A 27,255-nucleotide genomic window follows, 5' to 3' on the forward strand; every position below is an offset into this window, starting at 1 on the left:
AAGTCCTGGCAGGTCGACAGACACACAAACAAACACAAAACACAAACATACACACAAAATTCAAGCTTTCGCAACAAGCTGTTGCCTCATCAGGAAAGAGGGAAGGAGAGGGAAAGATGAACGGATGTGGGTTTTAAGGGAATAATAATATAATAAAACCCACATCCGTTCGTCTTCATCTTTCCCTCTCCTTCCCTCTTTCCTGATGAGGCAACAGTTTGTTGCGAAAGCTTGAATTTTGTGTGTATGTTTGTGTTTGTTTGTGTGTCTGTCGACCTGCCAGGACTTTCATTTGGTAAGTCACATCATCTTTGTTTTTAGATATATTTTTCCTACGTGGAATGTTTCCCTTATATATATATATAATAAAATTATTTGTAAATCTGTATATCATATTTTTTATTTTGTAGCTAAGAAGCTGTATGTAACAAAGTACCATATTGGTGTTATTTAAGTGTCTTTTGTATAATAATGTTTAAGGAAATAAAAGTTAAGATACCTGTATTTTTTCAGTTATGTAAATAAATCATGGTAAACCAAAATCTAGTTTTATTCATTCAATTGAATTCTACGTCTATAGTTTATTGATGTGCAATTTTATTTTGACATGAAGTTGCATTTGAAAATAACACAAAAATTATCATTGGTCCATATTATTTTCAGTGTGTAGTTTCTATAAAAAAGAAAGTAGTATGCCTGGAAAAAATATTTCAAAGAGCAAAAGACCATAAAAAACTAATAAAAGTTTTACAATGTTACAGTTCTGCTTTTCATCATAAATGAATAAGAATAACTCACAAATTTTGTAAGTATCAAGCTAAAGCAATAGGTCAGAGTTCCTGTAATTTATAAAGACTGAATGAGTTGTTCTGAAGCACATCCCAGAGTGTATGAGGTACATAATGCCCATGATTCTTGCATTACATTACATTACATTCAGAAATTCTTTTAATTTGTTTTTAAATTCTGTTTGGCTATCTGTCAGAGTTTTACAATGTTACAGTTCTGCTTTTCATCATAAATGAATAAGAATAACTCACAAATTTTGTAAGTATCAAGCTAAAGCAATAGGTCAGAGTTCCTGTAATTTATAAAGACTGAATGAGTTGTTCTGAAGCACATCCCAGAGTGTATGAGGTACATAATGCCCATGATTCTTGCATTACATTACATTACATTCAGAAATTCTTTTAATTTGTTTTTAAATTCTGTTTGGCTATCTGTCAGAGTTTTAATGCTATTTGGAAACTGACCAAAGATTTTTGTTGGCAGCATAATTCACCCTTTCTGTGCCAACGTCAGATTTAAGGCAGAATAGTGGAGATCATCATTTCTCCTATTGCTGTAGCTATTATTTTTGCATTGGGATGGATTACTAACAACAAATTTCATAAGTGAATATATTTATTGTGAAGGTATTCTGAATATCTGGAGCTCCTTAAATAAATGACTGCAAGGTGATCTCAGGTGGGCTCCATCTATTATCTGATTATTCGCTTTTGTGCAATGAATACATGAATTGCCCCAAAATATGAAGCCATATGAAAGCCATGAATGAAAATAGACATAGTAGGCTAATTTGCTTATATGTTTATGACCAAAATTTGCAGTAACCTTAATAGCATAAGTAGCTGAACCTAAACGTTTCAGCAGATCATCAATGTGTGCCTTCCAATTCAATTTCTCATCAATGCACACATCCATAAATTTTGAATATTCTGACTTAGCAACAGACTTCTGTTCAAAATCTATATCCATCAATGGTGTTATGCCATTTACTGCACAGAAATCTATATACTGTGTTTTCTCAAAATTTAGTGAGTCCACTTGCACACAACCACTTAATAATTTTCTGAAAGACAATATTTACAATTTCCTCAGTTAATTCTTGTTTTTTGGGTGTGATTACTATACTAGTATCATCAGTAAAAAGAAGTAGCCTTGCATCTTCATGAATTTAGAGTGGCAGGTCCTTGACATATATTAAGAACAATAAGAGACCTAAGACTGAACCCTTATGGGACACCATTCTTGATACCTCCCCAGTTAGACAACTCTGCCGATTTCTGCAGACTATCTGTACCGTTAATTTCAACCTTCTTCATTCTTCCAGCTAAATATGAATTAAACCATTTTTGCACTGTCCCACTACTACCACAATACTTATTTAATAGTTTTATGTGTGTTGTATATGTCTTTTGGTTTTCAGAACATGAACTGCAATACTGAACTTACTACTCAAATGCCACACATATAATAGGAAAATAATAATTGAGTCAGTTTATATGATACAGGTGTCTTTGAGTACTACTGAAAAAACATAGTAGTTTTATCTTTTACTAGTTAATCATGGGCTGTTTTGTTTATTGTACATGAATATCGACAATACTGGATGTTAATGAGGATACAATTGTGCTCACTGTATGTCGATGTATATACAGTCATTTTACTTTTATACAAAGAGATCATGCTGGACAGATGTCTACAGTTACTCTACAAATTGTTATGGGGTGCTAGACTACAGAATAACCTCTTATTACAGCTAAATACAGGCTGAACAGACAGTCACATTTTGTTTAGTTTCTGTTTACCAAACATCAATGCAGCTGACTGTACCCTGTCATCCAGTTGGTTTGTTTATGATAGCATTTCAGCCAAAAATGCTGACTTGATAATGGCCCTCCCCCCAATTTAATTACCTTTGCAGACAGACAGTGACTGAAAGACTGAAATTTGTGGGTGGCCACTCATTTGGAGGAGTTTATTGGGGACACTGATTGATAGGATTCTCTTTTACTTTGTTCACAGAATTGATCCCTGACTCGAGCTCCAGAAATGGCCTATGTAGCTGGTTAAATCATAGTTTCCATGATGAACACTGCTGGTGAGGCATACTAGCATGTATTGCCTACAGTAAGCCACCAGCTGGATATGAGGGAGGATGTTGCATATGTCTTCAGAGGTTGCAAGCAGAGCATGTTCCACATGATGGGCTCTGCCCATTATAATTATCCGGGCTGTTATGCCGTGGTCGGTTGATGAATCCTGTGTCGATTCCCAACGTTTCGTCTCCGACTGCGGGAGACGTCTTCAAGGGGGTCCGTAGCTCGATGGAAGGTCCAACACACCCACTGGCTCGCTACTGACTGCCACTAAATTCCGTGTCCGCGAGCTCCCACGCCACGGCGTGACGTCTAAATGCCGAACAGTCTGATTAGGTAGCAAATTATCAAACTTCTTCTTCTGTCTACTAGACGTTGTCAACATGCACTTCCCAATGGTATCATGCAGTAGTCTATCAATTTTATCCCAGTCACCGCTGCACAGTTTATCAGACTGTTCGGCATTTAGACATTTCCCGGACCGTTATCAATTTGTCCAAACGTTCATTATCTGACGATGAGATGTCTGTGCTTGCCAAGGGAGGAAATTTTGATGTTAGTCCATGTTTTGTGCCCACGGAAGAAATTATAGCCAGTGTAGAAGCAGGAATTCGCAGTGTGGATTCTGTAACAGCTGAAGCAATCCATATAGAAACAGTGAGAATATTAGCCAATGCAAAACCGCCAAAAAGTAATATAACTGTGGGTGAGAGAAGAGCTTTAAAACTCCTGAATGACGACGATAGTATTTTGGCTCTCCCAGCTAACAAAGGAAGCACAACGGTGGTTATGGATGTGGCCGACTATCAGAGTAAAATTACTGATCTACTGGAACCCGCAAGCATATAGGAAGCTGAATAAGGACCCCACTAACAATGTTCTCAGAACTGTGTCGCGGTTAATAAAAAAGTCCTCCATTGAAGAAGTGTACAGAAAGGTCTCAGCAATTCGGTTGCGCTACCACTGAGGCTTTATGGATTGCCCAAAATTCATAAAGAAAATGTGCCGTTAAGACCGATACTAAGTGCCATTGGTTCGCCCACCTATTCGTTAGCCAAGTTTTTGACTACACTGTTAAAACCACATGTGGGCCGTTCGGACTCTTATATAAAGAATTCGACACATTTCATCAGCAGATTGAATGGCATAGTGGTCCAGGCGGAGGACATATTGGTCAGCTTCAATGTGGTATCACTGTTTACCATGGTTCCACTTAATGATGTATTGGAACAGCTGGATCGAATTTTTCCTGCCAACATTTCTGAACTGTTTAAGTGTTGTTTGATGACCACATATTTCAAGTGGAATGAACAGTTTTATGAGAAAACGGATGGCGTGGCTATGGGAAGCCCCCTAAGTCCCGTAATTGCAAACTTCTTTATGGAGAAATTCGAAGAACAGGCCTTAGGTACTGCCAGCAAAAAACCAAATGTATGGTTCCGATACGTGGATGACACGTTTGTGCTGTGGAGACATGGTAGGGAGGAACTAAGCCAGTTCCACGAACATCTGAACAGCATAAACACGAAAATTCAGTTTACAATGGAGGAGGAGGAGGTAGACGGCAAATTACATTTCCTCGATGTGCTTGTTTTTAGAAACGAAAATGGTAGTTTGGGCCACCCAGTATACCGCAAACCCACGCACACGGACCGTTATTTGCACCGGGATTCAAACCACCACCCACAACAGAAGCGGGGTGTTATCAAGACGTTAGCGGACAGAGCTAGAAATATTTGTGAACCTGAGTTGCTCGACGCTGAGATGGAACATCTCCACAATGCACTAATGAAGAACGGATATTTATCTGCCGAAATAAAATGTGTGTTGAGGCAGCCATGCAGAAATCATAGTGACGTACAGGCTACTGCAAAATCTAAGGTTTTCTTGCCGTTTGTTAAAAATGTAATGGAAAGAATAAGGAGGATCTTGACGAAGCAGAATGTTACCGTTATTTACAAGCCCATCAGGAAGATACAGGAATACCTTAAGCCTGCCAAGGACGCTTGCAAACCATTGGAAAAATCTGCAGTGTATAGGATCCCATGCAGCTGTGGTGATGTTTATGTGGGTACCACTAAAAGAACTGTTTCTAAACGTTTGGAAGGGCACAAGGGAAATTGTAGAAGAGGAGAAACGGAACAATCAGCTGTTGCGGAGCATGCTTTCCAGCCAGGGAACCACAATATTCATTTCGAGGAGACGCAAGTACTAGCAACCACAAGCGGATATTATGAAAGGCTCTACAGGGAGGCAATCAAAATTGCTAAACACCCAAATAATTTCAACTGAAAGGAGGAGGGCATGGAATTAAACGATATATGGATGCCGGTGCTAAAGAAGATGTGTACCACCCGTCCACTACTGGGTGATGGCAACGGCGATCGACGGCGACAGACAGCGGCCAATTGCACTGACGTTTTCAAAACACGTGACGTCACACCGCGGCGTGGGAGTGCGCGGACGTGGAATTTAGCGGCAGTCAGTAGCGAGCCAGTGGGTGTGTTGGACCTTCCATAGAGCTACGGACCCCCTTGAAGATGTCTCCCGCAGTCGGAGACAAAACGTTGGGAATCGACACAGGATTCATCAACTGACCACGGCATAACAGCCCGGATAATTATAATGGACATGATATTTCCGGCTGTGAAAGTCTACATTTTAGTATGATGGGCTCTATCTGCCTTCAGCCTCTGACCTGGTAACCTGCAGTCCTCCCTCGGTCCTATCATTCCATCTTAATTGAGTCATGAGGCTCTTCCAAGCCAATGAAAGCATGCACACCTTCTCTAAGGGAGCATTGAGTACCACATATCATGAATTACAGCATATCTTCTTCTTAGCAAATTTGGCTGTTCTTATCTGAAAGGACCTTTTGAATGCCCACTTGTAAGTCCTGACACCTCACATCCTGAATAGCTAGTATAAGAATCAGGATCTGAGTCATCTTATGGTGTCTTGGTTTTTGCAGCTGGTTTCCAAAATACAGGTTACCATGTTTGATGAACAAACCACTTATAGATATATATAAATCTTTATTTACAGTAACATGACTGGTTTTGTGATATCAAATTGCTGACTCAGGTGTACATCTGAACAAGATACAAAAAGAAAATCAGTCAAAATTATTAACCAAAACTGACACCTCTCATAATAGTCTAAGCCATATGACAACCAATATGAAACACTTATATGTCAGTAAAATATTTATCCCACAATATGGGAAGGAAGTGCACTCAACCTTCTCAAAATAAAATGCTCTTACCAACAATAAGCAGGGCATCAGAGCTCAAATTCACCAGCTGAAAAACTGATATGTTTAATCCACATTAAGTTGCAGTGATAAGACCAACATAAGAAAAAGTCCCAGCAAGTAACATTCAAAGCCTGACACTTAAGAAAACTTACTTCATACCAGGAAGTGGTGTACAGCATCCCTCCAACTACATCTCCATGCAGGGTGACACCCTAATCAACATACTCATGTGTGATGGCACAGGACACTAGCACCATCATGCAGAAAAGTGGGGAAAGTTATAAACATTTCTGTACATATCCAAATATCATGAGACTGACTGATGTCCATGTTAACAACATTACCATGCAAACTATAAAATACTTGACCATAAAAAATAGATACAACAAAATATACCAGATGCATAAGGCTTAGATTATTAGGATAGAAGTCCATGGATCATAATGTTGACTGATTATTTTGTATCTTGTACAGATGTACATATGAGGAAGTGATTTGATATCACACAACTGGTCATGTTCCTGTAAATAAAGCTTAATATACAACTGGAAGTGGTTTATTCATAAAATATGGATTACTTAAGCTGCAGTTACCCACAAAATAAGATTAGTTGTTATGTTGCCATGGTTGCAGACAGAGTACTTTTGTGAGAGATTGGTGCAGCCCAAATTCATCCACTGACACCATGGGGTGTTGTGAGCCTGTTTGCTGTGTTGGATGCATTTTGCTCTTGTCACCCACTATCAACAAGTGGGCCAGGAGCTGCGAGATATTGTACAATCATTACACTGTAGCAGCTGTGCCCAAGTGCTGTCACCAAGCCACTGCTATTCTCCATAACATGCTGAGTCATGTCAAGTACAGTCTGGCTGCACTGTCACATGCTAGACTCACGCTGCCATGTGGCCTGCCTGCAAGTTACACATTAACATGGCTCTGCTGTAGATGCACTTGCCACCTACCACAGCCTTGCTGCTGCCTGATCACACCAAGAGAATTCTGCAAGCACATCACCCGCCAGTGCTGCCCCATCAGCTGCTGCATGGCCAGAATGGCTGGCCCCATTGTCTTGTTGCCCCACTGATATGTGGCCTTGTGGATAGCTAAGTTTCTGGCACTGCAGGCTATTTTGTGTGCACTGATCATGCTGTGGCCTCCAAGCCACCCACCAGTAATTATATCTAATTACTGTGGATGTGTGCTTCATCTGAGAGTTCAACATTCAGCACTGAGAGCCACACTGGGCTTCACTGCAATACAGGACACTCTCTCCACCACCCATGCCATTACCACATGGCAGCAGTATGCTTGCAGGGTCTAGCTTCTCACATCTACCGTAGCACAATGTGTACTGCCCCACTGTCACATGCCACTGCCCCTCACACATTGTGTCAGGTCACAGCGCACCATACCTCATCATAACTGCTATAAGTGTTGGTATTCCAAGTACTATAGATACTGAAACTTCCTGACAGATTAAAACTGTGTGCCGGACCGAGACGAACTCTGGACCTTTGCCTTGCGAGCAACTGCTCTACCAACTGAGCTGCACAAGCATGACTCACGACCCGTCTTCAGAGCTTCAATTCTGCCAGTACCTCGTCTCCTACCTTCCAGACTTCACAGAAGCTCTTCCGCGAACCTTGCAGAACTAGCACTCCTGGAAGAAAGGATATTGTGGAGACATGGCTTAGCCACAGCCTGGGGATGTTTCCAGATACTAACTGAAGGGGGATCATGACCAAGAGATGAACAAAATATTTTCGTTGGTGAAGTTATGCAGTAGAATGGAGCACCTGGTTTTTCTGTTTTACAAAATGGTATTAATAACCTTGGCTCCAGTCGATAAAAGACTGCCCATCTCATGCATAAAAGCAGATAGCAGAATGGAAGAAAGTGATGAAGAGAATATTAGGGCTCTGAGGGGCTGGTGGACATGATGACAAGTAAAAATCTCATCCTAGTGGAGAAGTTATCAAAGGTACAATCACAGTTGTTGGTAATAAGGATTTTTTTTTCCATGACATTGTTCACATGTGTTTGTGACTGGAGGAATTTCTGTTAAATGTGGTGCACCTGAAGTTATTGGGTGGCAAACATTTATATGTAGAGTCATAAGAGGCACTGAAAAACATTGAAAATTTTTAAATTCTGGTGTAGGTATTAACAGAGCAGTATCCTGATAAGAGGGAAGTGAGTAACTTTTACAAAAAGTCGTCTACCTTTTACCAAAACCAAGGAGAAGATATTGAGGCATTTGATGACAGAATCAGAATAATTTCATGCCAAAGTTACTAATTAGACAGAGATACAATATATAATGCATTTTTAGAGGAAGCCAAAGTGTATGTATTTACCTGCAGCATTAGTCCACAAATTGGTGGAAAAGTCACCACCCTCTTTATACAAAGCAGTCTATTTAGCAATGTTGCATGAAGAAGTGAGGCAATTTATGTCAATCCCTGAACACAATGATGACCATCACCATGTCCCCAAAAGAAAAACAAGTAGAGTGAATCAAGACCAAAGTGGACACCAAAATCTAAAAACAAGGAAAGATCTAACCATAGAAATGACAGTGGAGCCAGAACAGCCATCTCTCAATGCTCTCAGAAGAACTGTAAAACCTCTTAGTTTCTTTGGGATGCAGCCAGAATCCAAGGACCTAAGGGAACTGGCTTTCTGATTGGCCTGTTAACACACAATGACATTCACGATAGATTTCAGGTTCACATAAAATACACAGAATGCCTTTGTTGGGTCAAAACCATGGATATGAAAGTATACACCCCACTTTGCTTAGAAAACTTGGGAGTGAGAGATGTAAAATCATGTGAAATTACACTGGCTAGTATACAGGAGATACTGGATGATGAGTTATCTCTGATGTGAGGCAAGATATCTCAGAAGAGTAAGATTCAGAAATCGTTGACAGAAAAAGAAGCTTATATAATCATGCCACCCCTCAAAAATCACTTCCAGGAAATGTTTTCACATTTTTCAGAATCAGATTGAAGTCTTTTTTTCTACTGTGTTAGAACAATTTGTGTGGTTGTTTGAGGAGAGGCAATATTTTCCAGCTACTGGTTTAACATACCACAAAATTCTTACCAGGAGTGCCAGATCAATAGTAGAGAAACACTGTCAAATCTTTTTCAGTCTTCCTGTTGCCTTTGTGTTGATATAATGGCAGTCAACAAAGTCACAACACCTGATAAATAAGTCTCCCTTTCCCATCCAATATAAATGAAACCTTGGATAGGTTAGTATTTAACCACTATTGATATGAAATCAGGCTATTATCAGATTCCTATTGCACCATAAGGTAGGCTGAAAAACTGCTTTTCTAGTGTCCTACAGGTTATATGAGTTCTTGAGAGTGTCTTTTCAGTCTAAGGAACATGCCTGCAACAATTCAGTGATTTGTAGACTTTGTGTTAAGAGGTATGAAACTAACACTGTAGCTGGTTTATTTAGATGATATTACTGTATTCTTCAGAACAATTGAGGAACATGCTGAACAGCTAAGAAGAATACTGCGAAGGAGTACAAGGCACACGCTTGAGTTTAAAGTTAGAAAAATGTTCTTTGCAGAGTACAGTACCTGGGACATATTGGTTTAGATGGGGTAAAATGAGATCCATGATTAATGGTAGTGAAAGGTAATTTCCCTGCACCCACTAATGTGAAGGAACTGCACAGTTTTCTTGGATGGTATATTATCATCACTTCAAGAGTTATGCTGTTAAGTAAACCTTTGACAGGTTGTTTAAAAAATGAATAACTTTAGAGTGGACTGCAGAATTTGAGACTGCAATGCAACAGCTCAAAGATGCATTGACAAGTTTCATACTTGCTAATGTACCCTGACTTTGAGAAGCAGTTTATACTGGCATGTGGTATACCTGATTTAGCTGTAGGATGCATTCCAAGTCAGGACAGAATGGCAAAGTGAAACTGAGCGGTTACTCATCTCAAGAATTCAGTAACACTGAATTAATTACAATGCAATGGCAAAGGAACTGTTGGCCTTGGTCTTTTGACCTAATTATTTTAAATGCTATTCACATAGCAGGAAGTTCACAATGGTAACTGGCCATTTTGTGCCCTTTTGTGGATATTGAATTTGAAAGACCCCGGCAGAAATTTAACATGCTGGGCATGCAAGTTGAGTGAGTATGATTACAATGCACATCATAATCTGGGGAAACTTCATCAACATGCAGAAGCATTAAGTAGAAAACTCCATAGTGCAAACAGATGAGGTGCTTATTGTGGAGCCGAAAGAGGCACAAAGAGAGGACACCAGTTGTCAGCAGTATACTATTCTTTTGGATGTTGTAATGAAAGATAATATACTGCACTGGAAAAATCCCCTCAGGAATTGGTTAGTGATACCTAAGGCACTGGCTACAGCACTGTATTATTGCCAATTTCATGACAGTATTCATGCCTGACATAGTGGAAGATGCACCTCTAATGCTCAAACTGCTGGCCATTACTGGTGGCAAAGTCGACAACGTGACATGGAGAGATACATACATGCTTGTCTCTTGTGTGCACAGAGTGCAGGAAATTCTGGGCCATTTGAGATCATTGTGTTGAATATTATGGTACCCTTTCATCAGATTCAACAAGATAATAAATACAGTCTGTCAATTATTGATCACTTTGATCAGTACCAATCGCAGATATGATGGCAGAGACCATAGTGAAAACCTTTGTGTATCACTTAGTAAAACTATTCAGGATTCCTGACACCATTTTAATGGACCAAGGAAAGCTTTCATGACCACTCCATTTTTAATGGAGTGGACATTTCCTTGGTAAAGGAGTGTATGGTGTCTCCTGCAAATGTCGCAGAAACTATATGGTTCAAACTATTTACACTGTTGCAGAAAATTGTACTGAGTGCAAGTGATATATTACACAGAGGGAGCTTGAGAAGTCAGCCATATCTGAGCATTGCCTAAAGAATGGATATGAACCTGCATTATGCAGTGGAGAGTTGTAGGAATCCCTTGACAAGTCAGGTGTGCACTACACAAGGGAAGCAGCTACTTGGGAAGCAGAGTACTTTTTGACTGTGCATTTTTAATTTTTTTTTGGGCTAGCTGGTAGTCTGAAGTCTTCTGAGGAATGCTCCAAACTTTAACAGCAAATTGTCAAAGTATTCATAACAAAGTTCCTGAACTTATGGCCTTACAGGAAAGTTGTCACACTTGAATAATTATCAAAACTGAGGGCTTGCTGAAACCCAAAGTAGAAAGCTCCAAAATATTTATCAAGGCTTGGAATGTTTATCAAACAGACAGATTAGATGATACAGGAGAGTAGCATTCACTGCTGCCTACAAAAATATTGTGTCTATTGAGATCGAATTTGAGTCTGAGTGTGAAGTTATCTTGGAGATGAGTAGCAGGCCTAGGTGGACTCACGTTAATTACTGAATGGTTTTACCAGCTACCTGATTCTGACATAAAAGTTGTAGAATCATTCAAGGAAAGTCTATGCTCAGTAGCAAGGATATACCCAGATCATATGGTATTAGTTGGGGGTGTCTTTAATCTACTGAGTACAGACTGAGATGTCTATGGATCCACTACAGGTGGTATGGACAGACAGTCTTCTAAGTACTTCTGAACATGTTTTCCAAAAATTGCATTGAACAACTACTTAGGCAACCCATATGCAATGGAAATATTTTAGACCTTGCAGCTACTAACAGGCCTGACCTTATCAGCAGAGGCAGTATAGAGAGAGGGAATAATGTTCTAGATGCCATCATAGTGATGATTGTTAGTAAGATAACAAATCCATCAAGAAGGCTATGAGAGTATTTATGCTAGGAAAAGCAGACAAGTGATTGTTAGCACTCCAATTAGAGAATGAATGGACATCATTTAGTATTGATATGATGGATGTAGAAAAATTATGAGCAAAGTTTAAATGGATTGTAAATCACACTCTAAAGAAGTATGTGCTGAGTAAATATATTACAGATGGAAAAGACCTGCCATGGTTTAATAACAAAATTCAGAAAAAGCTGAGGAAGCAAAGACTCTCACACTCTCATTTAAATGAGAATGTGCAAATGATGACAGGCAAAAGTTAGTAGAGATTTGAATGTCCATAAAAAAATCACTGTATGAAGCATACAACAACTACCACTGTCATACTTGAACAAAAGATCTTACCAAGACCCTGAGAAAATTCTTGTCCTGTGTAAAATCACTAAATAGCTCAATGGCTTCCAAACAACCATTTGTTGGTCAGTCTGATAAGCAATAGAAGAGAGCAAGTGGAAATCTGAAGTTGTAAATTTTGCATTTAAGAAATCATTCAAGCAAGAGGATTGTACAAACATACCATCACCACACAGGCTCTCTTATGGAGAACATAGTAATTGGCATCCCTCAAATGGAGAAACAACTGAGAGTTGAAAACAAATAAGTTGCTGGGTCCAGATGGAATCCCAGTTTAGTTTTATAAAGAGAACTCTTTGGCATTGACCCCTTACTCAGCTTAAATTTATCATGAATCTCTCAACCTGTTCAAAGTACCAAGTGACTTGAAAAAAGTGCAGGTGACTCCTGTTTATAAGGAAGGTAAAGGAATAGACCAGCAGTGGCCTTCAGAGTGTCGCCTGTAATGGAGGTGTGTTTCAAGCAGAGAGCTGTCACTGAGTTTCTTTTGGTGGAAAACCAGAGCATCATAAATATTTTTTCACAGGCACTTGCAGAATGTCTATAGAGACCTGACAGTGAACAAAAGCACAGTGAGTCATTGGACAAATTGTCTGCCATCACAGCAGTAGGATCACATAAACCTGCCCGATCTCCTGAATGCCGAATGGCCGCACACAGCTGTGACTCCTGCAATGTTTGAATATGTGGATGTTCTCATTTGAGGTGAATTATGGATCACAAACAAATACCTTGCTGCACAACTAGACATATCTGTTGGCAGTGCTGACACACTCATCCACCAGATGGGGTACTCAAAGGTGAGTGTCCACATGGTTCCTTGCCACCTAAAAGAAGTTGACAAAGAGCAATGAAAGATTATCTGTGCAGAATTGCTTGTGCCTTACTGGGTTGATAGTGACAACTTTTTATTGAACATCATCACAGGCAATGAAACATGGATTCATCACTTTGGACTGGAAATAAAATTGCAATCTGTGGAGTGGCACCACACCACCTCTGCTCCAAAGAAAAAGTTCAAAGCCACACCCTCGGCTGGTAAGGTCATGGCGATGGTCTTCTGGGACTCTGAAGGGGTTATCTGTTTGATGTCCTTCCTCGTGGTGCAATGATCAACTTGGAAGTATATATTGCTAGCCTCAGGTAACTGAAGAAATGGCTCCAGTGTCTTCATCACCATAAAAATGAAAATGAATTTCCCATTCTCCATGACAATGCAAGGCTTCACACCTGACCAGAGATCATAAAACTTCATTTGTCTGCTCTTCCTCATCCACCCTACAGCCTGGATCTTGCACCTTCCAGTTTTCATCTGTGTGGCCCAATGAAGCATGCACCATGTGAAAAACAGTATGACGATGGTGGGGAGGTTACTGATGCAGCAAGACTTTGGCTCTGACATCGAACAATAGAGTGCCACCATGCAGGCAAACAAGCCCTCCCAGTAAGGTGGCATAAGCTCATCACATTGAACAAAGATTGTGTAGAAACATAGAGTTTTGTAGCCAAAATAGTTGGGAATAACATGATGTATTGGAATCCTAAAAAAAAAAAACTTTCAGAAAAAAAGTGTTGCATTACACGTTGAATGCATCTCTTAACAAATTTCCTTGACAGAAAAGAGTTTGTCCACAAATCAGTATGAATTTAGAAAGCATTGATTGTGTAAAAATCACTTTTCCCTTTTCTCACATGATCTCCTGCAAACCACAGATTAAGGGAAACTGGTAGATACCATATTCCTAGATGTCCAAAAAGTATCTGACATGGTGCCCACAGCAGGTTTTTAATTAAGGTATAAGCATACAGTGTATGTTTCCAGACAGGTGAGTGCTCAAAGACTTGTTAAGTCATAGAAGCCAGTACCTTATCCTTGACAGTGAGTGTTAATCAGAGGCAAGGGTATTGTCAGGAGTGCACCAGGGAAAGTGTAATAGGTCTTTTATTATTCTTTATGTATGTAAATGATCTGATGGACAGCGTGGGAAGCAATCTGCAGCTGTTTGCTGATGATGCTATGGTGTATGGGAAAATGTTATCATTGAGTGACTCTGGGAGGATGCATGATGATTTAGACAAAATTTCTAGTTGGTGTGATAAATGGCAGCTAACTCTAAATGTAGAAAAATGTAAGTTCATGTAGATGAGTAGGAGAAACCATTCTATAATGTTCAAAGACAGCATTGATAATGCGCTAGTTCACACTGTCATATCGATTAAATATATAGGAGTGATGTTGCAAAGCAATATGAAATGCTGCCAAGAATTATTCTGGGTTGTATGGCCGTTTTCCACAGAACTCTTCTATCCCTGACTTTTCATCCAAAGCTATGTTGGACATCTTCAGAGGTGTCCTGGTTGTGCTGAGTCAGCAAGACTCAGCACAACCAGGAGCACCTCTGAAGATGTCCAATGTAGCTTTGGATAAAACATCAGGGATAAAAGAGTTTCATGGACCACAGCCATACAACCCGGAAGAATTCTTGGCAGCTGAAACATCCAGTTGTGAAAACCTTCATTGTATGATCAATGTGAAATGGAATGAGCATGTAAGGACTGTAGCATGGAAGGCAAATTGTCAGCTTCAGTTTATTGGAAGAATTTTAGAAAAATGTGGGTTGTCTATAAAGGAGACTGCATATAGAATACCTGTGTGAGCCATTCTTTGCTGCTGGAATGTTAGGGATCCCCACCAAGTCAGATTAAAGGATAACATTGAAGCAGTTCAGAGCTGGGCTGGTAGATTTGCTACCAGCAGGTCTGTTTAATATTCAAGTTATGAGGAGATGCTTTTGGAACTCAAATGGGAAACCCTGGACTGAAGGCGATGTTCTTTTTTGAGGAACATTGTTAAGAAAATTTAAAGAATCATCATTTGAAATTGACAGGAGACTGATTCTACTGCCACCAATGTAAATTTTGCCTAAGGACCACAAACATAAGATAAGAGAAATTAGGGCTTGTACAGAGGCTTTTAGTCAGTTGTTTTCCCCATACTCTATTTGCAAGCAGAACAGGAAAGGAAATGACTAGTAGAGATACAAAGTATCCTCCACCTTGTGCCATACAGTGGCTTGCAGAATACATATGTAGATACAGATTTAGATGAAGCTACTCTTCTTCATCTTTACAATTATGTGTGTTAAACATTTGCTCTACAAGATTCAATAAGAATATTTGAAGCTTTTAACCTTGCTGTACCATTATTTACCTTATTTCATTGTCCTCTACTATGGCACTGATTGTAAATACAGTATTTTAATTAATATTCTCATGGTCTTAAATTCCTTTGGCACCATTAAGTATTTGTGGTCAGGAAGCATCTGATCTACAGGAAATGGTGCTTGTATGACATCAAGTTAAAATCTGTGTCTCAAAACTGTTTGTTATCTTTTCTTACATTCCTTATGATAAAAATAAATGTATAGTTGTTTTGGTAACTCAGATTCAGTCAGCTGATCCCACTGTTTATCCTACTGGCCAGTACTGCCACAACTTTCATCCACAACATGATAAAAATTGTGGACATAACTCACTCATCAAAACCCGATATGCGTTACATATGAGCCATAACAAGAATCATAACTTTCTCTGAACATTATATTTGTTAGCATTGCAGACTGTTCCCTTTCAACCTGATAAAGATTTTGGCCTATGCTATGGAGCAGTATGTCCCAGCAATTTAAATTTAAGAAAAAAATAATACAGGAGCAAAAGTAATATTGTCAGTGCTCTGATCCATCTATGTTTGTGCAAATATGATGTGACATACCACAACACAAAAAGTTTGGTATTGGCACTTAATTAAATATATGTTTAAGGTTCTGTTACTTATTCCACATCTATGGCAAGTATTTCACTTAGGATCAGTGGAAAGGACATAAGCATATCCTTTTTCCTGTAAATTGTATTATGTATTCTAGTGTTACGACATGTCCTACTTCCTTGAGACTCTTTTCATTATGAATCTATAGAAAAAGAAGTGTATCTAATCAAATTTAATCTACTGACTACATCAGCAGGATCAAGTCACATACCTAATGGACTAAATTCATATCAGTGTGCTGCAGATGCAATATATGGCAAAAAGTCAATTTAAAAACTAAAATACATAAATTCAGTTGATGAAAAATTTTGGAAGTTCAGAACTGATTTTCGGATTTCACAAATAATATAAGAATGTAAAACAACTCAGTGGTTGCAATTGTTTTAAAAACTGTATATAATTAGGACTAAGTATATAAATGGTAAAATTGTTACTGGATATTTCCGCCAAAGTACCAATGTAATCAACAATCAGCATTTAAGATTAATAATTGTTGATGAAACATATTCAAAAAGTCCTTACCAGGTATTGCTCATCCATGCAGTCAATGTGAGGTCCTATTACAGTAAAATATTTCATTCCTTGTGGTGGAGAGGCATATGGAATGTCAACAGTAACCTGAAAAGAGAAGTTTATTGCTGTTTGGGTACAGAATTTATAGACAGTTCCCCTTCATGCTCTTCAGTCCAATAGCAATTTTTTCCCAAATTATTGTACTTGTTTTTGAATTAATAACTAATAAATTCAAAGCAATCAAAATTAATTTTAACATAGTTTCAACATATTATGTGAACTTCTGGAAGATAGAGTAAAAGAAATGTCTCATAGTCCATATATATATATATATATATATATATATATATATATATATATATATATATATATATATATATATATATTATAAGGTATTTTCAATTAACTCTGAATGAATGTAGTAAGCACATCAAAATATTATGTTAACCAATTCAGTTCATGGAGCACACACTCACAGAGACAAGGATTGGGGGTTAGGACCTTGCATATAGAATCAAAGAAGTGTTGTACTCTCCCCCCCTCCTTACTAACTCCAGTTGCTGTCCACAATTAGCAAAGCCTTTTCTGAAAAATTTGAGAAGAGTGAAGATTACAATAACCTTTCTAATTTACTTAGCTTTTCTCGTAGAGTTGGGTCCAGCTCTTCTTGCCTAGGGGTCTGGTTCTTGAAGCTGAAATTCTTACATTTTAGGTACTCATGGTTGAATTGATCTAAATAAATTTGAAGATTGTTGTTGCAGAATTTTTGTTGTTATGTTAATATATTTTGTCACATATTAGTATATCATACAGTCTTCAGAATTTTCACTGTAACAAAGTCAAAATTACATTGTTTGCCCAAAATACAAAAATACGTCCTATCACATCTGCTGCATGCTCACTACTACTTCACTCTGCAGTAATAACCATATTCCAAAGGGTTTACAGTTTTTCTTGACAAATGAATTTCTATCAATTTCAATTATTATTTCATAAATGAATCCAAGTAAACATAGTGAACAGTACTAGATTGCACAGTTAATAACAGAAATTTTAAGTGTGTCAAATAATTTATAATTTCAAATAATTCTAAAAAAAAATAATTTAACTCTACATTCAGAGCTAGCACTCATCAATTGCAAAATCAAAAATAAACTAATTCCTTTTCATACAGTTTAGCTTGAAATATAATATATTGTGCAGAAAATTATATGAAAGTTTTCAGAAAAGCAGCTGAGATAATATTGACCCATCAAAAATTCAAAAAATAATACTGATATCAACAACTACTGTTGAGGAAAAGTAATGTTAGAGGAGGATATCCCATTGCAGTGTTCATTTGAGACATTTTTGAAACCACATTGAATTCAAGTAGGGAAGAATGTAATGGCATTTCAGTCATTTGGATTATGGATAAACTGTGATACATTGCTATTGAAAATATTTTGAATGCTGAACAACTTACAGTAGCAAACAGTTTTCATTCTAGTCTGTCTTGTAAAAAGTTTCAAATACATTTACAAGAGTCTTTGCCAACAGAGTTCATCAAAACTGTTTTGTGTAACATCTTTAAAATGATAAGTGGAAAGTACAAGCTATGAACCATCTAAATATCCAATCAAAAATAAGGATGAAACTATCTGCTTCCTCCAAAAATGGAATAAGGGAAATAGTGGATGGCCCTTCTGACAAACAGATTTTCCATAGTTACAAAAAAATATTATATCAGTTGTTGATTCCAACATAAATGTCATAAATGAATCCTGTGAATCGACAGGATTTATTGATATGATTAAAGTGTATAGTTTCAAGTTCCTAGAATTTGGAACAGAAAAGGAGTGAATGATTCTAAAAATGTTACAGCAGAACAGATGCCTGGTAAAAACATCCAATAATTAAGTTCAGTTCACCTATGTCATCAACTCATGTACAGATAACTTCACAGTCAGACTAAAATTTGACCTCAATAGAAACCATATTTTTGTTGACAGCGATGAACACTGCCCCTTCTATATCATCTAATTTGTCAGTTTGATAAATGTTCCATGTCTTAATAAATATTTCAGCTCTCTCTACTTTGGGTTTCAGACACCTCACAGTTCTGAGAATAATGTGACTACTTTCCTGGAGGGTAGTAAGTTCAGGAACTTGATTACGAATAGTTCAATCATTTACTGTTAAAATTATGACTGTCAAGGTATCTCTTCTTTGTGCACAATCTAATTTCTCCCTCAATGTATCAATTGGTGAATGTTCATCAGAGGCCCTCAAATTACTATGCAGCCTAAAAAACATCCACATGCACTCCACAAGTACTCTGCTAACCAAGTAGTTACTTCCTTTGCGTAGTTCACTACTATGCAGCCTAAAAAACATCCACATGCACTCCACAAGTACTCTGCTAACCAAGTAGTTACTTCCTTTGCGTAGTTCACCCCTGACCTACTAAGGGGGGTCCTACAACTCTTCATCCTGTACAAAAGTCAAGAAATCTGCAGCCAAGACCATCACAGAATCGATGGAGCCTTAGACCATCCACTTGGTTCCAAAAGAAAGGGCCCAATCAATTCTAGGAATGATGTTGCAAATTACAAGTTTTGCTTGCACTATGTGCATGAAGCTAGCCTCTTCACCACTTCCACCAGCCACCCATACGAAGTAACAAGGGACTGCTCTAGTCCAACATGTTGAAACCCACCATGAAATTTTTATGCAGCAAGAATACAACAAAAGAAATGCACTGTCAAAATTTTAGCTGCTAACTTGCACTGAAAGTTTCTTTTTTATTCAAAATTTTTTAAATTAGTCATTTTCACTACGTGAATAACTGCTTTCAACAGTGTTTTGTACCGTGTTTTCCTGCCAAGTGCATGATCAGTGATGACAAGAGAGTGCAGCACCACATAGTGCCACATAGCACAAATATCCAGAGTGATGTATGGATTTGAAGCATCTAAACCATAATAAAGTGTTGCTTGACACAGACACATTGGTTAAATAATTAGGCATGATGTTGCAAAGTGATATGAAATGGAGTGAGTACATCAAGTTGGCAGTTGGAAAGGCAAATGCTAGACTTCATTTTATGAAGAGAATTTTGGGAAACTGTAGCTCATTTATAAAGGAGACAGCATAGACAACACTGATGTGACCCATTCTTATGTACTGCTCAAATGTTTGGGATCCACATCAGGTTGGATTAAAGATTAAAAGAAGGCATCAAAGCAATTCAGAGACATGCTGCTAGATTCATTACTGGTAGGTCCAACCAGGACACAAGTATCGATGTTCCATCAACCAATGACATGCATCTCCCATGTTGTGCATTTGCAGCATGCTACAGCTCCAGTAAGGGTGTACATTGCTCCAGCCACCTGGAGAGCTACAAATTTGCAATTTTCAACATTTTTCAAAAACTACTTCCCGTGCATCTTAGGAGCTAAAATATTTATAGTGTCTTTCTTCAGGTGTATTCTTCCTGCATAAATAAATTCAGGGCACGTTTTGACATGTTGGACCATTCCCTTGTGAGGATGACCTCAGAGCCTTAGTGACAGAACACTGATGCTGATGTGAGGCACAACTTGTGGACAACTACACCCTCCATGCTTGATAGCCTCAGGTAGAGCCACCTCCACATTACTGATGAGATCCTCCATCAGACATATTGAGTCATGGAATGTGTATCAGAAAGAGCCTGTAGAAGGGGTAGTGTTTATTGCAGTTGACAAAAATATTGTCTCTATTTAGATTGTAGTCCAGTGCGACAGTGAAGGTATGTGGTTGCATATAACAGGTGTAGGTGAAACAAAGGTAATTGCTGGATGTTTTTTACTGGCCACCCAATTTTGCTGTGACAGTTCTAGAGTCATTAAGAGAAAGTCTACAGTCATCAGTGTGTAAATACCCAGATCATGCAATACTAGTTGGAGGCAACTTTAACATACCAAGTATAGATTGGGATGTGTATGCATTCATTGCAGGGGGGTAGAGACAGACAGCCATGCAAAAAACTTTTGAACACATTTTCTGAAACCTGTCATGGGCAACTAACTACCTTGGCAGTCCACATTCAATGGAAATATCTTAGACCTTGTGGCTACAAATAGGCCAGATCTTATTGACAATTTCAGTATAGAAATGGGGATTAGAGATCATAATGTCATTATAGCAAGTATAGTTACAAAAGTTAATAAATCAGTCAAGAAGACTAGGAGAGTGTTTTGGCCCAGGTAGAGGAGATAAGCAGTTGTTAGCATCTCACTCAGAGAGTGAACTGATGTCACTTAATTCTAATAAGATGGATGGTCAAAGTTGAAGCACACTGTAAATTGTGATCTGGAGAGTTATCTGCCAAATAAGTGGACAAAGGATGGAAAAGACATGCCATAGTTTAATATCAAAATTCAGAATATGCTGGGGAAGCAGAGGCTGTTGCACTCTCTGTTCAAAATAGAATGCACAAATGACAACAAGCAAAGGTTAGTACAAATTTGTGCACCTGTGAAAATATCTATGCATGAAGCATACAACAACTAGCACTGTCATACATTAATAAAAGATCTAACAGATAACCCAAGAAAATTCTGGTCCTACATAAAATAAATAAACAGGTCTAATGCTTTCATTCAGTCCCTTGTTGACCAGTCTGGTGTGGCAGTTGAAGATAGTAAATCGAATGCTGAAGTTTTGAATTTCACATTCAAGAAATCATTCACATAGGTGAATCATACAAAGATACCATCATTTGACCATTGTACAGACTCTCATATGGATGAAAAGTTGGTTTTACAAAGAGTACTATATGGCATTGGCCTCTTACCTAGCTTCCATTTATCATGAATCTTTCGCCCAGCACAAAGTCCCAAGGGACTGGAAAAAAAGCACTGGCGACTCCTGTATATAAGAAGGGCAAAAGAATAGACCCACAAAGTTGCAGGCCAATATCCTTAACTTCAGTTTACTGCAAATCCTCAAAAATATTCTCAGATTGAATATAATAAACTTTCTTGAGACTGAGAAGCTTATGTCTTTGATGAAACATGGTTTTAGAAAGCATCACTCATGCACAACTCAACTTGCCCTTTTCTCACTGCAAATTATGAATGAATGGCAGACAGACGGATTCAGTATTTATAGATTTCTGAAAGTATTTGACATGGTACCCCACTGCAGGCTGTTAAGAAAGGTATGAGCTTATGGAATAAGGTCACAGATACTAGAGTGGCTTGAAGACTTCTTAAGTAACAGAACCCAGTATATTGTCCTCAACAGCGAGCATTCATCAGAGACTAGGATATTGTCAGGATTGACATAGGGAAGTGTGACAGGACTGCTGTTGGTCTCTATATACAAAACTGATTTGGGAGACAGTGTGGGCAGCAGGCTGTAGTTGTTTGTTGATGATGCTGTGGTGTACGGTGATGTGTTGAAGTTGAGTGACTGTAGGAAGCTGGCCGGAGTGGCCGTGCGGTTCTAGGCGCTTCAGTCTGGAGCCGAGCGGCCGCTATGGTCGCAGGTTCGAATCCTGCCTCTGGCATGGATGTGTGTGATGTCCTTAGGTTAGTTAGGTTTAATTAGTTCTAAGTTCTAGGCGACTGATGACCTCAGAAGTTAAGTCGCATAGTGCTCAGAGCCATTTTTGACTGTAGAAAGATACAATATGACTTAGACAAAATTTCTATTTGGTGTGATGAATGGCAGCTAGCTCCCAACGTGGGAAAATGTAAGTTAATGTGGGTGAGTAGGAAAACCAAACCAGTAATGTTCAGATACATCATTAGTTGTGTACTGCTTGACACAGTCACTTCACTTAAATATCTGAGCATAACATTGCAAAGTGATATGAAATGGAATGAGCATGTGAGGACTGTGGTAGGGAAGGCAAATGATTGACTTTGATTTATTGGAAGAATTTCGGGAATGTGGGGTTAATCTGTAAAGACATATTTCTGAATACTGCTTGAGTGTTTGGGATCCATATCAGGTTGAATTGAAGGAGGACATCAAAGCAATTCAGAGATGGGCTGCTACATATGTCACTGGTAGGTTTGAACAACATGTGTTATGGAGGTGCTTCAGGAACTCAAATGGTAATCTATGGAGGGGAGGCAACTTTCTTTTCATGCAACACTATTGAAAAAATTTAGAGAGCCATCATCTGAAGCTGACTGATAAATGATTCTATTGCCACTAATGTACTTTGTACATGAGGACCATGAAGATAAGATACAAGAAATTAAGGCTCATATGGAGATGTATAGATAGTCATTTTTCCCTCACTCTATTTGCGAGTACAACAGGAAAGGAAATGACTAGTAGTGCTACAGGGTACTCTCCATCATTCACTGTATCGTAGCTTGTAGTGTATCTATGCAGATGTAGACGTAGATGTAGATGTACATGTAGATGTAGATGCATATTGGCTTTCTTTCCATACCTGGATACTATTTCCCTAAGGAGCTGTATAAAGTCCCTAATGTTGGTACTCTTGATAACTAGTAAATACCTCCCCTTGTGTGCCTGCTTGGAACCTGCTGAAGGGGCAGCCACCTGTCCACTCACAGGATGAATGGGCAAGGCCAGATAGCCAACCACCACATTGATTTTCCATCTCAATCAATGCGTTACAACCTACAATTCTGTGCATGGTGAGTGCAGATTCCCCATTATGTATACACTGCAAAGTGCCTCAGGAGCAGAGCCCATGGGCAAAACAGCTGAGGTGCCCATGTGGTTCACCATACGCTCTTCCACCACTATGCCCCAAGGCAGCAGCCTGCAGATGGCTGACTGTGACCATAAGTGCCTTCAGCTGCTCATGAACTGCATCCAGCTCCCCATCATCTGCATACAACATGCTCACACTCCATCCATCCCACTAATTTAAGAATTAAACTATGAAACAAATGAAAAAAGCTAAATGTGTGACTTGCTAGCATCCTGGTGCTTCAAAAATGAAGCCCGATGGCTGACTGTGGGCAACATTCACCCATTCACCTGGGCTTCCATGGAACTTGCGGTAATAATTAACAGCACAATGACAGCTGGGGGCTATGTGAATACTACTGCAGATATCCTGGTGGCTTATTGCTTGATCTCCCCCCCCCCCCCCCCCCAATGATGATGACATCTACCAGCAGGATGACTGTCTATGTTACAAGCCCAGAATCATATTACAATGGTTTGAGGAGCATGGTAGTGTTCATAAATTGTCTTGGCCACCAAATGCACTAGATCTGAACCTGATGTAGAACATCTGGGACACTACCAAGTGCCAGTTTTGTGCCAACAATTGACCTCTCTGTAATTTATGGGAATTGCATGACCTGTGTATAGACATCTGATTCCACATACCTTCAAAACCTAGGATCATAGCAAGTTGGTCCTTATGAAAGTGTAACAGAAATGATTGAGGAATGTAAATGGGACTTGTTGAAAGAAAGATGATATAGTTCTCATGAAACACAGTTGCAGAAATTTAGAGAACATTATTTTGAAGAAGATTGTGTGACCATTTTGCAGCCATCATTGTATATCTCTTGCAGGCACCATGAGAATAAAATGAGAGATTTTACGACATGTACAGATGCATACAAACATTAATTTTGCCCTCTCTATGGATTGAGTGCAAGTGTAATTGCAACAAAGTAGATAACACTGTTGTGAAGTACCCTCAAGTGAGTTGTTGTATATATATGTAGATGTTTCTACTACCTGTGCTTTCTTTAAGCTGTGTGATGGACAGTAATTACCACATCCAAAATCTACAGCAAAGACAGAGAAAATGGGAATTCTTTCCTCCACAGAAGTAATCGACACCAAAAATATATTATGAAAAAAAAAAAAAAAACTTTACTGGCTCACTTCCTCACTTCAAGTTTATTAGATTAATTGGAACCACGAGCACCTGTAATGTCAAAATTTCAGCTTCAAGGATCAGCCCCTAGATGTGAAGAACTGGAACTAACTATGAGAAAAGAAGATAAGTAAAGGGCTCATTGTAAATCTTACTCCTCTCGGAGCTTATTAAAAGAGTTAACTATAAAGACTGTGACATTCCACAAATTATGTGAGGGAGAGGTAGATTACAAACAGTAGCTAAGGAGAGAACCTGGAATTACTTCTCACAACAGAAGATCATCAGATTATCAATAACAGTGAGAAAAGTGACACTGAATGCACTGCTTAGGAAACAAGATGTTGAACAAAGAAACAGTAAATGCCCTAGAAATAATATCTTTCCAGAGACACAAAGAGCATGTAATGATTCAGACTGCCAAAATCCAAAAGCAGGGTTATCTACAACTCTTAGCACTGAATACAGATTTGTTATGAACACCAGTGTACAGATGGAAGAAAAATGTACTCCTGGACAGAGAGTGGTGTTATTTACACAGACATCAAATATTCAAGAATACGTAAACATTAAAAGCATTAGAAATTTTGTTAACCTCCCAGAAATGGTAAATACAAAATAACAAATAAGTGATGGTGCCAGAAGTACTAATTGCTATGCCACATTACATGCAGCACAACCTATGGTTAATTTCTAATATTTTGATGACATGAGCATAGTAATGCGAAGGGCCCAAACTCAACCACCCTAAACACAGTCACATTGTAGCTGAATGCACCTCTAACTCATTTACAGCAAATAGTTTAAGCCTTAGTCTCACAAACAGTCATGTTATGCAATTTAAAATACCTGTACCAGAAATAGAAAGTAACATCATGTCATAAATAAAAAAAACTCATCTTAAATTTTAGATTTCCAGCTATATGGTAAGCTAAATTGACTCAAAAATTATATATACTAATCAAGAAGCCTAATTTGGAATATTTTGCTTTTAAAAGTACCGCTGACTGTGCTGACCTGAAGACTTGGATTACTATGTATACATTCACCCCTGTTTTCTTATAATAAGTCTTCCAAGACATCATTGTCCAAAAATGTTTGTCAACAAAATGTAGCATATATTATTATTAATGTCTCCTTATACAAATTATCTAGAATCAAAGTGTAAAATTCATGTCAACAATTTAAAGAGTAAATAATAAACTTATCATAAATATATGTAAATCCCTGATAATTATCAGTGAAGTCATGTAAATATTAAACTAACATTCCTGAAGATTTAATACCATGCTGTTGAACAAAATACAGCAGAAGAATCACAGGGTACTGGATTGATATAATCAGAGACTGAACTGGAATTTTTTGCGACCTTTCTCAGGCATTCAATTGCATGAACCATGAGATTTTCCTGAGAAAGGCAGAATTTTATGGGTTAACTGGAGAAGCAGGGATGTGGCTTGCCTCCTATTTGAAGGACTGGAAACAGAAAGTCACCGTAAACGACACTAATGGGGAACCAGTGTCCTCTTCTTGGGGCACAATAAACTGTGGAGTCCCACAGGGCTCTATTCTGGGTCCTCTACTTTTCCTTATTTTCATAAATGACCTTCCAATGTGTACAAGGGCTAAGATAAAATTTACTTTGTTTGCTGATGACATGACGATTCTGGTAGACAATTCAACAAATACTGATCTTGAAATACTGTAAATGAAATTTTTCAAGAGACCTTTAACTGGTTTACCTCTAATGGATTATCACTAAATTTTGAAAAAACTCAATTGATTCAATTCCATACAAGCCAAAATATCGAAGGGGAGATTAATGTTAAATACAATGATGGGAATTTAGCAAGAGTGGAGTCAACAAAGTTCCTGGGTCTACTTGTTAATAGCAACCTAAATTGGTCCTTACACATTCCTTACCTATATAAAAAAAAAAAACTAAGCTCAGCAATTTACACTATTCATGCGATTGCTTCCTTCAGTAACTTAAATACTTTGAAAGCTGCCTATTTTGGTTAATTTCATGCCCTGATGGCCTATGGAATTATATTCTGGGGAAACGAGCCAAAGGCAAACAAAATCCTCATAGCCCAGAAAAGAGTCATTAGGATTCTGTGTGGTGTCAATTACAGACATTCCTGCAGGAAACTCTTCCAAGAACTGAGAATACTCACAGCAGTATCTCAGTACATTTTCTCTCTCATGTGTTTCTTGTGTAAAAACCATTCCATTTTTGAAATGAACACTAGGGTAAAATAGCTTTCAGGGAGGAACATATCACTTTCACTGGAATCTGACTCTTAAGCTTAGGGTAGAAACTGCATGCACAAAAAGGTACAAACAGTTCTTTCCCTCATACTCTTCCTCTGCTTGAAGTGGAGCTCAGCATTGACCAGCACAATGAAGAAAGCATGTTTAACCTGCTGGATTTACAATACCCTGCTACAGTGAAATCAGCTCACGCTACATCACTAGGGTAAAAAATGATCTACATCTTGAGCAAAAGAATCTAAGTTTGGTGCAAAGAGAAGTACACTACTCTTGCATAAAAATATTTAATGCTCTCCCTCAGGCAATAAAAATGTCAGTTACTGATCCACCTACTTTTAAAGATCAACTTAAACAGTATCTTCAAAGTAAAACCATTTACTCACTGGGTGAATTTATGTATGAGAATATGTGAATTGATTTTGATCTATTGTAAGTCTGTT

The 27,255-nt window shown here is 38.4% G+C and overlaps 1 protein-coding gene across 2 annotated transcripts in view; it reads right to left on the reverse strand.

Moving 5' to 3' along the window:
* Nucleotides 1-27,255, reverse strand: part of LOC126249760 (arrestin domain-containing protein 2-like) — a 240,966-nt gene that overhangs the window by 77,439 nt on the left and 136,272 nt on the right. For both annotated transcript variants that reach the window (XM_049951450.1, XM_049951449.1), the window contains exon 6: nt 16,693-16,788. In XM_049951450.1, the coding sequence (XP_049807407.1) occupies nt 16,693-16,788 (96 nt within the window). The remainder of the gene's footprint in view (nt 1-16,692; nt 16,789-27,255) is intronic.

This window comes from Schistocerca nitens, chromosome 3, assembly GCF_023898315.1.
Source record: "Schistocerca nitens isolate TAMUIC-IGC-003100 chromosome 3, iqSchNite1.1, whole genome shotgun sequence".
Lineage (NCBI taxonomy): Eukaryota > Metazoa > Arthropoda > Insecta > Orthoptera > Acrididae > Schistocerca > Schistocerca nitens.